The sequence below is a fragment of the Oncorhynchus mykiss genome, chromosome 10 (genome assembly GCF_057628025.1).
Source record: "Oncorhynchus mykiss isolate SJ-2025 chromosome 10, ASM5762802v1, whole genome shotgun sequence".
In the NCBI taxonomy this organism is placed as follows: Eukaryota; Metazoa; Chordata; class Actinopteri; order Salmoniformes; family Salmonidae; genus Oncorhynchus; species Oncorhynchus mykiss.
Genome location: NC_143031.1, coordinates 48,007,983 through 48,022,031, shown reverse-complemented (window position 1 = coordinate 48,022,031; position 14,049 = coordinate 48,007,983). Strand labels below are relative to the sequence as shown.

Below are 14,049 nucleotides of genomic sequence, written 5' to 3'. Positions count from 1 at the left end.
TGTTTTGGTACCCTTCCCCAGATCTGTGCCTCGACACAATTCTGTCTCGGAGCTCTACGGGCAATTCCTTCGACTTCATGGCTTGGTTTTTGCTCTGACCTGCACTGTCAACTGTGGGACCTTATATAGACAGGTGTGTGTGCCGTTCCAAATCATGTCCAATCAATCAAATGTACCACAGGTCGACTCCATTCAGGTTGTAGAAACATCTCAAGGATGATCAATGGAAACAGGATGCACCTGAGCTCAAATTTGAGTCTCATAGTAAAGGGTCAGAATACTTATTTAAATAAGGTATCTGTTTTTTATTTGGAATAAATTAGCAAAAATGTCAATTTGTCATTATGGTGTATTGTGTGTAGACTGCCATAGAAGAGCATAGAAGAGCTTTGACTGGGCTGAGCGGGAACTGACCCCCTGTAGCAGTGGGCTGAGATGTCTGCCAGGCACGCAGAGATGCATGTCGCCACTTTGGTGTCAGGGAGGGGGAAAGAGAAAAGCAGTTGAGTGTCATCCACACAGCAATGTTGGAAGAGACCATGTGAGGATATGACGGAGCCAAGTGACATGGTAGGAGCGGCCTGCCAGGTAGGATGTAAACCAGGAGGGTGCAGAGCCTGAGACGCCCGGCCCTGAGAGGGTGGAGTAGAGGATCTGATTGATCATGGTGTTGAAGGCAGCGGATAGATCTAGGAAGATGAGGACAGTGTCAGCTTTGGCAGAGCCTCCGTTAAACAGTTTCCAAGAAGATCGTTCTGAGAGAGTAGGTCATAGACAGCTGCAGTGTTTTTGGGGACAAAAACGGATACTGGTCTCTAGTTGACGTCAGAGTGGGTCGGGTGTTGGTTTCTTGAGGAGGGGAGCGACTCTGGTCTTCTGGAAGACAGAGGGGGCGCCGTCAGTGGTGAGGGATGCATTGATGAGGGAAGTAAGAAGGTCTCCAGAGATTGTCTGCCACCACAGTGACAACCAGAAGCTCTTTGACTATGAGAAAACAGCTGGAATAGCAGCGTTCTCTGGGGGTGATCCATAACTCTGTCAGGGCCAAAAGGGCAGGAGGGAATAAAGGGCAACATAGGCTTTCTTGACCGCAGATTGGCAGCTCGAAACACTGCAGGAGACCACAAATTCGACACGGATTGTGCGCACAGGCTACACTACAATAGACGCGGTGGGGAGCATCTGTAAAGCCGACAGGGAGAGGAGCGAACAGGTATGGAGAAAACACAGTTGACAAAGCTACAAGAGAGAAAAATGAGATAATCTGAAAATAACTAGGTAAGACACTCAAGTGAGAGAGTGGTGTGGGGCCTTCCTCTAACTCCTCAGAACAACTCAGCAGCCCTGGTCTTTGTTTCAGCAACCGTCTTCGTTTTGGCGACCAGACCGCCGCTTACAGCTGCTGCTGAAAAAAATAGGGGAGACTGACATACTAACACTAATTGCTGATTGCCTAGCAGAGGTGAAGGACACACCTCCCGGCAGTATTTGCTGATTGTCTAGCAGAGGTGAAGGACACACCTCCCGGCACTAACTGCTGATTGCCTGGGAGAGGTGAAACAATACAGGCACTGATGAGTCAGACTGTCAACACCAACCACAGCACAAGTGATGAGCAATTAACAGTTGAGACAGCAATGATTAAATAGGTAACGAGAAAGACAGCATTTAACTTCAATTGACCAAGCAATACCAGCAATACTAGCTCTAGATGAAGACATGTTACCTCTAAACAGAGATGCACATGTAAATCAACCTCTCACACACAAATACCCCATTGACACAAATGCAAAATGAGTGAACACCAGTTTGTATTCTGCAGGTCAGTTGTTTTATGCACACAGCTATTCTACACACTACGGCAAATTGAATGTCCTTCTGCGGTGTTGTAATGATTGCGTCTTGATATACTGAAGTTACAGGTATAGTATGCTGTGGGCTTACATTCCGTGTTCTGGTTACAGATCGTTTGACGTGGGCCTTTATTTCGTGTCACTGGGCTTGTTAGGCATCGTATAGACGACGGGGGAGAAAGACTACGGCGTCAGGAGCTTTAAAAGTAGCCCTTTCCTTGGCCAATTTTTTCCAGAGTATTTGACGAATATGATTTTAGTAAGTATACATCTGAAAATACGCAGTCCAACATTAGCAGGTCTATTACGTGTAAAAATGAAAAACATATTGGGTGATTCTTTATTTTACGAGGAACATGTTTTTATTTAATCAATTTTAGAATCAGGCTGTAACGTGACAAAATGTGGTTTTAAAAAAAGGGTCTGAATACACTGTAGATGTGTTGCTGGTATGTTGTCGGTTGCAGGAGCAGAGTGTGGCCCGCACAAGACAGTATATCCCGGTGAGCCAATCAGGACCATGGACAGCTCCCCATCCACAGTTGATGAGCCAATTGGCCTGATAAAACAACATGGTGGGAAAAGGCTTGGAGCCATCAAGACCTCGGCAGTTACCCGCATGCATTTCTTATTTAGGACTTACCCGTACTGTATACAGCACATAGACTCACCTTTTACCTTGGGCAACATTCAACCATTACATTTTAATTCCTCCTGTTTTGTCAATTGTGCCCCTTCTTCTCGACGCTTACCTCTTAACATTCTTCCAAAGATCTGTTAAAATGGTGATTCTAAGAGGCCCAAATCAGAGGCCTGTTAAAAATGCATGACAGAGGCTCTCACAGATGGTCGAGGGCTCTAATTGACTATCATTTACTTTAACCACTGGCTAATTGTGTCTATTTAAAAGTCAATTAAGGATATTTTATTGCCATTAAACTTCAATCCATCTAAATTCACAGGACAACTCTGCAGCAACATACTGAAGGTTGCCATCTAAGGTTCAAAATGGAAAAAACAACACGCTTTGTACACAATCTGTTGTCAAGGTCTCGCCTGCGTCACATGATCTAAAGAAAGCAGATTATTTACATTCTCTGTACATTATCCTCTGACCCTTTAGGTTTACACCTGTGCTAACCAACATACACAGGGAAGCAGTCACATGCATCTTAAATGCATCTTTCCTTGAATCCTAACACATGTATTTCAAAAAACTCAATTGTACAGACAACAGTTCCCATAGGTCACTAGGACATGTATTATTAAAACTCATGGGAAAATGTTTTCCCCAAAACCCAATGGCATATTGCCATCTGGTGGTAGTTTGAGCACATTACTGATAGAAGTAGCAGGGTGCTAATGCCACTGTTGTTTCTCTGAGGAGCACTGTGAACTAATAAAACATATGGTGTTTTGGCTGTTGTAATGAACAAGGGATCATTTTGTGATTCTGACATTTGTTGCTTGGACTAAAGAATGGTTTACCAAATGATATACAGGCGGCTTATACAGTATTTGATACTTACCTTCCAGGTCCCTTACATTTTTCAAGACAACCATGTGATTGTAGTACTTCATTGGGATACATATTGTATAGGACTAACGTTAATTACGTTCACCCTTATCAATAGTAAAAACAGACAGTCACAGAAGATAAGGTATAAGACACAGTCGTTCAGTAAGTACAGTAAATAATGATAGGAGCCACTTACTGAGGTTACAGTCTATCCTGATACAATCTGGTGAGAGAGAGAGAGTGAGATGGTGAGATCCCAAAAAGTAAATTGAAAAGAAACAATATTAAAAAAAACATTTCACATCCTTCAAGGTACATTCTGCAGTTTTGTTTTTTTCCTCCAGAGAGGCCACCATCCGGGGACAAGCTCCAGATTCAAAACCAGCCTTTTCCTCACCATGACAACCATACAGCACCCACTAATACACGAGCACGTTAGCTTTTTTACATGGCACATATTTTACATGGCACACATTACTTTCTTCTCCAACACTTTGTTTTTGCATTTTTTAAACCAAACTGAACATGTTTCATTATTTATTTGAGGCTAAATAGATTTTATTGATGTTTTATATTAAGTTAAAATAAGTGTTAATTCAGTATTGTTGTAATTGTCATTATTACAAATAAAAAAATTTTTTTTTTCAATCGGCCGATTAATCGGTATCGGCTTTTTTGGTCCTCCAATAATCGGTATCGGAGTTGAAAAATCATAATCGGTCGACCTCTAATGTCAACTCTCCACTACACTCAGGAGGACCAGTAATGTGTACCGCAATCAGAGTGAAATCAACGTGTTTCGTGATATATCATTACTGTAATAATTTCCATGACTCTATTTACAACCTAGAAAGTAATCCTACGTTAAATCCTAGGTTGATAACAGATATGCCTCCCGGTGTGTGTACAACCCATGTGGTAGTTAGGTAGAGCACAGACAGAGGAAAGGGCTGATTCGCATACCCCCCCCCCCCCCCCTAAATAATAGAATAGCTACATAGTCATTATGGCGTACAACTACCAAAACACGTGCCAACACAGTCAGAGCTTCCTTGATCTTTTGGTTATAATAAAGCCCTCTGTGAAGGCTATGTACTACACACCACGGTTTCGGGAACCGAAGGGCTGCACGTTTTTTTCCCCCTTCTCCCCCCTAGTACTACACTGCTGATTCAAATAATCAACTAATCGTCAAGCTTTCATTATTTGAATCAGCTGTGTAGGGCTAAGAAAAACCTTGGCGTCCCGAGGACCGAGTTAGGGGAACCCTGCGCTACTAGGTGCTATGCTAGTGTGCCTGAGGTGTTCTCTGGAGCTGTCAACCATCACAAAGCAGTGGATGCAAACAGCCAAGGACCAGACTCACTACCTACAGCCGTAATGGGGGATGTGGAGACTAGGGATACCAGCTGAGGCAGACAGCCCCGTCAGGCACCTCTACTGCCTCGGTCGGCTCTCTACTGCTCTCCTCTTCCTTGGGTTTTGACAAATCTGAGAGCCATGGCGGACGGCACTTGTGATCTAGAACAGCAACTACAACATCCCTCGGAACACCATGACTACGTATCTGTCATGGTGATGCGGAGTGTTTCTAAGTGAGCTGGTCTCTCTGGCTGCCTGCTCCTCGGACTGCAGACACACCGGCCGTTGAAGGGCTGAAAGGGTTGAGATGGATTGCTGACCAAGGGATGGGCGAGAGAGAAAGAGAGAAAACACAGAGGCGACACAGAGAGATGTATATAGATTGTGAATGATCAGGAGAAGGGGGGGGGGGGGTGTATGTAGGACAATACCTTTTCCCATTACATCATGAGTACTCTCACAGAGAAGCCGTGAGGACTCATAAACGTTAGCACTGTTAACATTACCCAGGTTGACGGTGAGTTTGACCCGGCCCCCGTCCAGCTCCAGTCGCAGGGTGTCAGCTGAGTCCTGGGAGGTAGTGGCCACAAGCAGCCCAAAGGCCCTCTGGGACATAAAGCGCAGCGCCACATCCTCGGCCTCCATGTGCATGCTCAACGGCAGCGTCACCTTCAGGTACATGCTGCCGTCGTAGCTCAGCACCGTGGCCTCTGTGTGCGGGCACCAAGGACAGGGAGACAGCGTTAGCAAATGGCATTGTCACAAATGTTCCCAAGATCTATTCCCGTACACCCAATACTGAATAAGCCTATGATTCATAACAAGACACCAAATGAAGATGAGAGAATTCCACTTCCACTCATATTATCAGCTACGATCTTTCGCCGAAACAAGATCGAACGGATCCTTTTGTAGGCCTGTTGAAGAGACTGCAGTTTCCTGCAGCCACACTAGATGGCAGGAGCAGCCTGTAGCGTACCACAGCGCTCTTTTGCGAAGCCTCTGTTATCATCCTCCTCTCATAGATTTATATTCGGGCCACAAATAGGATGAGGATGGCCATTTATATCCCTCATAATGTTATCGGCCTATATGGCGTCACAATGGGGCTCCTACCCTCTCTGTCAGAGCGATATCTGTGCTAGATGCAGGGTTATTCAGACTCACGGTGCACCACCGGTATACTGATGAATCACTGATACACAGCACCTATTTATTCCTCACATACCGCCAATTCACTAATAGAGTGGCAATTTACCACTTGAATAACTCACATAAAAAGTGATTTCATCTCCATTGTCTGTATGAAATGTCATTAAACTTGTTTAAAAGCTCTGCGGTAACATTTCAAGCAGGGATCGTTTCCACATTCCGCTGATCCTCTCTCTCTCTCTCTCTCTCTCTCTCTCTCTCTCTCTCTCTCTCTCTCTCTCTCTCTCTCACCGCTCTCACAGTTGGGGCCCAGGTAGCCCGTGCTGGTGCAGTCACACACGTGGCGGTTCCAGCCCTCGCGGCACTGCCCACCGTTGGCACAGACATCTCTGCCACACCTGATGTGCGTTTCCCTGGTGCAGAAGCTGCTGACTCCAGAGGCACTCTGGATCTCTGCCAGTCTCCTCAGGTCCCGGCTCCGCCCATCCATGAACAGGTCACGCATGCAGCCCACGTAGCCCAGGTTGAGGGGGGCCGTCCAGACTTCCGGGGGGAGGATGAGGCCCTGGCGTGCCTCGGGCAGACCCCCGAGGTACATGTCACCCTCCAGGTCTAAGATCTCACTGCCTTCGTTAGCAGAGAATGGTATGCTGCGGCTGTTCACAGAGATCAGGCCTGAAGGCAAGACAGTCAGAGAGAGTCAACTTGTATCAAGGCTGCCTCACTGTACAATCGCACTGTATAATATAGAATATAATCCACATGGTACACCAGGTGTAAAATTATGAGACAACTAATGAACAGGAACGTCTCAGGTCTTTGTCATACCGTATTTCTTAATAGTAAGGTGTAAGCAACACTGGCTCAAATCTAGGGGCACGGCTAATGAGGGCAGACATTTCCCCACATGAGGTGGATGACGGTATAATTGGCCACTTGCGAAATAGGTTAAGGCAATTTACTAAATGTCATACATAGATTATAGCTGCTAAAAATAAGACTAATTAAAACGGGATATGCACCCAGCATCTCTGACGGCAGCTAAGAAACATGAAGGAGAAGCCAATATGAGTGCCCCCGAATGGGTATAGTAAATGGAACTTCACAAGCCAGTAGGATTTAACCCTGGCTATTCCTGATACCTCAATAAGACCAGAGTTGCAGTATGGCTCAGAACGAAGCTCCTTTATCAGATTCATCATGTGTGCTTTCTCTCACCCTTGCGCCCCTCCCTATGGAAGTCCACGTGGCACCACTCCCCATCGTTGACCCTCTTGTTGCTAGCTTTCATCTTGATGCTGCCAGAGCCCATGTCCATCAGCAGGTAGAGGAAGCCGTCCAGGAGCTCCATAGCAAAGTAGTCAGCCCTGGGCTGCCTCTCCGGCTGTCTGTCTGGGCCCTGCAGACGCCTGTCACCGTGGCTGAACAGCAGCAGGCCGCTGGGCTCCGTAGTGCGGAAGTCAAAAGAGATAGAGGCAGCCTTCTTGGTTTTCCACCTGGGCAGGGTGAGGTAGGCGGCGGGCGTGTCGAAGGTGACCGGCTCCAGGGCCGCCACGTCCTCACAGCGGAAGGTTAGGTCGCCGTGAACACTGACCTGAGGGTCCCGCTCTGCAGCCAGACGAGACAGCTCCAGCCTGAACTCGTTGTTCTTGTAGACCACCTGTAGGACAAGGGACAGGACTGTCACTGAGCGGGTGGCTGCGGTCTGCTGAAAGACCACTTTATGTCCCACTATTTAGCTTAACCCTCCCTCTTTTCTGTGATTGTCCTCAATACCATAGAATCCTTAGAATCCATGCAATACCTTAGAATCCATGCAATACCTTAGAATCCATGCAGTACCGTAGAATCCATGCAGTACCGTAGAATCCATGCAGTACCTTAGAATCCATGCAGTACCTTAGAATCCATGCAGTACCTTAGAATCCATGCAGTACCTTAGAATCCATGCAATACCTTAGAGTCCATGCAGTACCTTAGAATCCATGCAATACCTTAGAATCCATGCAGTACCGTAGAATCCATGCAGTACCTTAGAATCCATGCAGTACCTTAGAATCCATGCAATACCTTAGAATCCATGCAGTACCGTAGAATCCATGCAGTACCGTAGAATCCATGCAGTACCGTAGAATCCATGCAACAGTTTCTAATTCATTGAAGCGTGTAAAACGCACAAGCTCTCATACATTACACAACCAGATCATAAGACCATAATGAGAATCTCCCTGTTTGTCTGACGGTCTGTCTGTCACATGTGCACTGTTCTCATGTACAGATGGAGGCAGCAGGGAGGCACAGCTGAACATGGTTTTCATTTTCACACCACTTGCAGTCCAAAGCTGACTGGCACCCTCCATCAGGGTGAGAACTTTAGTGTCTTTTTGTTTAAAAATACACTTGGCAGCGGCTTGATTTCACAAGGAACCATTATCAGTAATTGCCAGACCAAAATAAAGAGAAGAATAGAAAAAGAGCCCGAGTATGAAAAATGCAATTGTTGAGTCTATTTTCAGCCATAGATGCAAAAGTACAAAATCGTTCTCACGCTACGCTAACACTCTGATGACACTCAATGTCTCTGTCTCCTTTGGTAGCATCAATCATACATTGCTGAGCCTGTGATCAAATGCAGTTCCGTGAAAAAGTATCTGACTTTCGGATTTTCTCGATGTTTTGCGTATTTTTGCCCCTGAATATATTCTTAGATCTTCATCCAAAACCTCATATTAGATAAAGGAGACCTTAGTGAACAAATAACACAACATTTTGTAGATTATTTAATTACAATTTTTTTTAACAAAGTTACACAACACCCAATTGCCCCCTTACACTCACTAACTGCTTGTCACCTGTAGGTTTTTGATCTGTCTCTCTGCGGAGGAATTTTGTCCCACTCTTCCATGCAGAACTGCTTTAACTCAGCGACATTTTAGGGTTTCCGAGCATGAACTGCTCGTTTCAGGTCAGTTTCTGTCTGGACATTTCAAAACGTTTCATTTGGCGCTCTTTAGCCAATCTGATGTAGATTGTGTTTTGGATCATTGTCTCGCTGCATGACCCAGCTTGTGCTTTAGCTTCAGCTCACGGATTAATGGCCTGACATTCTCTTTTAGAATGATCTGATACAGAGCAGAATTCATGGTTCCTTCAATGATGGCAAGTCACCCAGGTCCCGAGGCAGCAAAGCAACCCCAAACCATCACACTACTGCTTGACTGTTAGTTAGTATAGTATAGTATAGTATAGTATAGTATATTTAGTATAGTAATCTAGTTAGTATAGTATAGTATAGTTAGTTAGTATAGTATTGATAGTGTGGTTGGTTAGTATAGTTAGTTAGTTAGTATAGAATAGTTAGTTAGTATAGTATAGATAGTATAGTTAGTTAGTATCGCTAGTTAGTATAGTTAGCTAGTGTAGTATAGATAGTATAGTATAGTTAGTTAGTATAGTATAGATAGTGTGGTTAGTTAGTATAGTTAGTTAGTATAGTTAGTTAGTATAGTGTGGTTAGTTAGTATAGTTCGTTAGTATAGTTAGTTAATATAGTTATAGGTTCTTACTGTGTGAATGCAGTGTTTGGTTATCGCCAGACATAACGGGACCCTTCCAGGAGTCTTGGCAATCATCCAGCTGCGTCCAGGTGCTTTTTTGCAAACTTGAGTCAACTTTTTTGGACGACGGTGGTCTCGTCATGTCTGGTGAAAACCAAACACTTTTGATTAAATAAATGAAATAAGTATGCACATTTTGTGCTATTAGTTCGCTCAGGATCCCTTGATCTAATATGAGGTTTCGGTTGAAGATCTGACAACATTCAGTGTAAAAAGAAATATGCAAAAAATACTTTTTCACAGCACTGTAGGTGTGTATCAGTAATTCCCAAAGACCCCTCCCAGCACTGACAGTCCAATATCTATCACCACGTTCTACTGAAACAGGCACCAGGAGCCTGTAGCAGTAGAGTCAAAGATAGAACAATTGAAACAGATATTTCACCAGATGTATAAATGTGAAGCTTCCACTTGGTGTTTCCACTCATTACCAAATATGGTAGTGAGAGGAAGCCCAGTGTCCGGCAGTGGGAGAAGATGGAACGAGATGGATTTTGGCCGACATTCTGCACATTTCCTCATAGATAAAACATTTGATCTCAATACAGTTTCTGTTCCCAAACTAGAATCTGTTACGAACAGAGTGGGCTAAGTTTTGTAGACTTTTGCCAAAATTGCGTTGTTTAGAAGGAGTGCAAAGGTGACTTGAGCTATTGCACACACACACTTCACAGAGTAGGCGTTCCCTAACGGAAATATAACAATCTTTAGTATAGTTATTAGGATTCCTGTACACAACAGGACAAAGACTTTGGGAGGCTGAGGCAGTGAGAAGCATGGCACAATCAATGAAGAGGTAGACATGATTAATACATGGGAGGGTCAACTAGACAGAGACAGAGGGAGGGACGCGCTGCCTGGGAATCCATGGAGGAAATCAATGTCTGAATTGGCTGTCAGGATGGTAAAGCTAAGGCCTCACTAACACTGGCACAGTATTAATTACAGATGTTCACTGACAGAGAGCGGAGGGAGGGAGGGAGGGAGGGCAGGCGGGATGGATGGATGGATGGATGGAGGGGGAGAGAGAGACAGAGAGAGAAATAACGAGGGGGGGGGGGCAGAGAGAGTGAGCAATAGGAAGGGACGGGGGGAGACAGGCAGAGAGAGATAGGGAGGGCATAGGAAGGTCATGGCAGCCACTAGGGAGGGTGGGGGTGGGGCATCAGTACAGGAGTGTAATTAATCCTGGAGAATAGAACCTGTATTATTCAACAGAGTAGCAAGTCTGGTGTTCATATCCAGGTAATCATGCTATTATATAATTCAAGGCCATAGCTACATTCATACATGACCACACTGTACAATGTCAGAGGATATGCAAATGACACACAGCAATCTACATTAGGACTCATTAGGACACAGCTGAACACTAAGGGCACTGCATGTGTTCAAAGTCACAATCTGTCATTAATTAGCAACTAACTAAATGTAAAAATAGAAACGTGCCATGTTCTTCCTGTGTGATGCACTGGGCGGTTTAACATCTCAATTCCAAGTGGCACATGCGTAAAAGAGCTGTCACTTCACAAAGTGAACGGTGTTTGTGAATCTGAACACAGCTCAACAAGAGCCCTGTGCATCTGTGTATTCTCAGACCAGAGTCCCCTGCTGAAGGCTGCTGAACAGCACAGTACTTACGTCTTTGAGACAGCCCATGAAGTTATTGCTGACCGGGGAGCCTGGGAGGTCAGCCGTGTTGGGACTCCCCCCAATGTAGAAGAAGTCATCCGAGCCCAGCATGGTGTAGTCCTCCTGGGTGTAGCCGGTGGTGGTCAGGATCCCATCCACAGAGACGGTCACCTGGGTGACCAGAGAGAAAGAGAGGAATGGAGAAAGGCGGAGAAGAGACAGAACAGAAACAAAGAGACAAGGGGGAAGATGGTGGAAATAATTTTAATTAAACACCAAACATCCGCTGCTTTGTTTTTGGTAAAGGGGGGGGGGGGGGGGGGGAGCACCGTCTGAGGGCTCCGCCAATCGCAGAAGCTTGCTTCCTTTCTAGATTCTCAAAATATTAGCAGGGTTGATGAGCAAAGGACGATATGATCATTTCACAGATATTTTGGATTTGAGTACAATATTAAATATATCGTAGTATCCGCTTGTAGCTGAATTTGAGAAGGCACCCATTCGATGATAGATACAGTCGTCCTTCGGCAGTAATCAGACAGTTGATCAATGAATCAATTAATCAATCAACTAATCAATCTCAAATCAATACAGAGAGACAGGAAGAACAAATTAACGGACCAATTAGTTGATAAAAAAAATCTAAATCTATTTATTATTCATTGTTGGGAGAACAACGGTTTCAGAAGCCATTTATAATCCATTAAAATGGTTTAAGAGGAGTTCATTACATATATATGAGCTGTACTATAAAGCATGTGGCTCAGCTTTGACTGAAATGGTTATACTGTAGTGTACGTGGTTTACACTGTTATGATATTCTGTGAATGCTGCAGACCGTCACTGCTGACTGACAAACACTACATTTCCCAGAGGTCCCCTCTGATAAGAGCAAGGCTCTGCCACTTGCAGTCTGAGGAATTGCCCTGTTCTGATCATTAATGTAGTTATGGGTGTTTCCTGGTTTTAAATGCACTTCAATCATGGGGGAACACATTCTTATGTCTGCTGCTGCTGTTTAGAGCTGCTATGAGTCTGTAGCGTCGATTGTAGGCAAGGTTGAACAAGGGAGTAGGTGAGATTGTGTGTGTGTGTGTGTGTGTGTGTGTGTGTGTGTGTGTGTGTGTGTGTGTGTGTGTGTGTGTGTGTGTGTGTGTGTGTGTGTGTGTGTCAAAGAGAGTGTGATTGAGGATGTGAGAGAGAAAGACCAAGGGGAAGTGCAAGAGAGAGAGAGAGAGAGAGAGAGAAAGATAAGAGGAATCTAGCCAGCGAAAGCTGACCACCAGGGCTTGTTAAAAAAAATAAATTCCACTGGCGTTCCCACAGGAGGTGCATTTCTCTCTATCGGCATGTCAGTGTGGTAACAGGAAGCTATCCGAAGAGAAGAGCTATGTATGCAGGATCAAATGCAGGGATAAAAGCATGAGAGGGGTTTGTAAGCATAGGATTTTTCTGTCTTTGGGGAGTATGGGTGAGGGTAGGCTCGGGATAATGAAGAGAGAGAATGTTTGCATGCAGGTAGGAGTGAGATGTTAAGGGGGTCTGTTTGTAAGGACTGAAGATTCAGACACAAAAATGGTTGTTAGTACATTAGTAGATAGAGAAGAGTGACTATTAGCTATTGGAAATGTATCATCTTAGTATGAATGAGAAAAAAAAAACTTGGCAAATCTCATCATTTTGGTTTTAAATAAAGGTTGCTTTGTTTGTGGTCATAACCCATGAAGGGCTAGAGCGTGGACACACAGGCGATGCATATTAATCATGTCATTATGAATGATTCACATTAAGTCAAATGGAAAGAGAAATCACACTTACATACAGCGTCGATTTCTGTTCATGTATATACACTATGTACAGTTGATGTTAGGAGGCATTCAACAGAATTAATAAAAGAATAAGAAACAAAACCGATCTACCTCTACGCATACTAACAAGTTTGGAAAAAATTGGGATTAGAAGGCGGAAGGGAGGGGAAGTCGAGCTTTGAAGTTGAAAAGTACGATTTTTTTTGTCTCGTCTTTTAACTCAAGTCTCTCTCTCTCTCTCTCTCTCTCTCTGAGTAATACTGTTACACTGTGCCTGACATTTCTTTGATGCCCAGTACAGTAAAGGTCTGTGCTTGTTAGTATTATCACTCGGCATCTTTCTTATTCCCTTACTGTTAGCCACAATGGACCGACCAGATTATCCAATAAGGGAGCACAGGTCTACTCTAAACAGAATTCTGTTATAGAATATCTTGTTTTCTGATACAGCTTACCTGATACTGTTGGAAGTAAGTTCTAGGAGGCAAATAACCTTGATGATATTTGTGGATTGTAAAAAGGAAATTAGCATGTTGAATGCCAATTTTGTCATTTATTTAGTTGATTCCAGACAATAAAAGCAACAAAATCTAGAGATACTGTGAAAAATAACTATTCAGATGGTGTTTAGAATGTCCAATGCCTGCATCCTTCCTCAGAAAGGGAGAAAAATGCTGGATGTGTATACATTCCTTATAAAATAATATTCACAACATAGATAGTGTCTTCATTCAATATAATACCAGTAATACAAATCAAAATTGCATAGAAATGTCCTTGGAAAGACAAAAATGATGAAGAATATATTTTTTTGAAATGAATGGATGAAAACTAAAGCCTGGAGCCTTTAAAGAGTTATGTTAGTTAGTATAGAAGACAGAGTTGGCAAAGCGATTGACCATAACATGGCCAGTCAGAGAGGAGTTAGACAGGCCTAATGTGATGTGGGAAGGGGAAGCAGGCAGGACCCAGGGTTAAGTAAGAGAGTGTGTCACTGACTAACCCTCACAAGGTGTAAAGCTAGTACATAGATTCAAATGTGAAATACATGGCTGTATGCTTTCAGAGATCAACCGTTTTGTTGAAGTGATCTAGCTATATGGACC

General features: G+C 44.0%; 1 protein-coding gene across 2 annotated transcripts in view; it reads right to left on the bottom strand.

The window, feature by feature from the left end:
- The window catches only part of LOC110533130 (neurexin-2), a 442,565-nt gene that overhangs the window by 172,935 nt on the left and 255,581 nt on the right, over positions 1-14,049 (bottom strand). For both annotated transcript variants that reach the window (XM_036933224.2, XM_090186900.1), the window contains exons 6-10: positions 11,145-11,306; positions 7,105-7,546; positions 6,178-6,561; positions 5,241-5,444; positions 3,569-3,595 (exon numbers count right to left, since the gene is read on the bottom strand). In XM_036933224.2, coding sequence (XP_036789119.2) covers positions 3,569-3,595; positions 5,241-5,444; positions 6,178-6,561; positions 7,105-7,546; positions 11,145-11,306 — 1,219 coding nt within the window. The remainder of the gene's footprint in view (positions 1-3,568; positions 3,596-5,240; positions 5,445-6,177; positions 6,562-7,104; positions 7,547-11,144; positions 11,307-14,049) is intronic.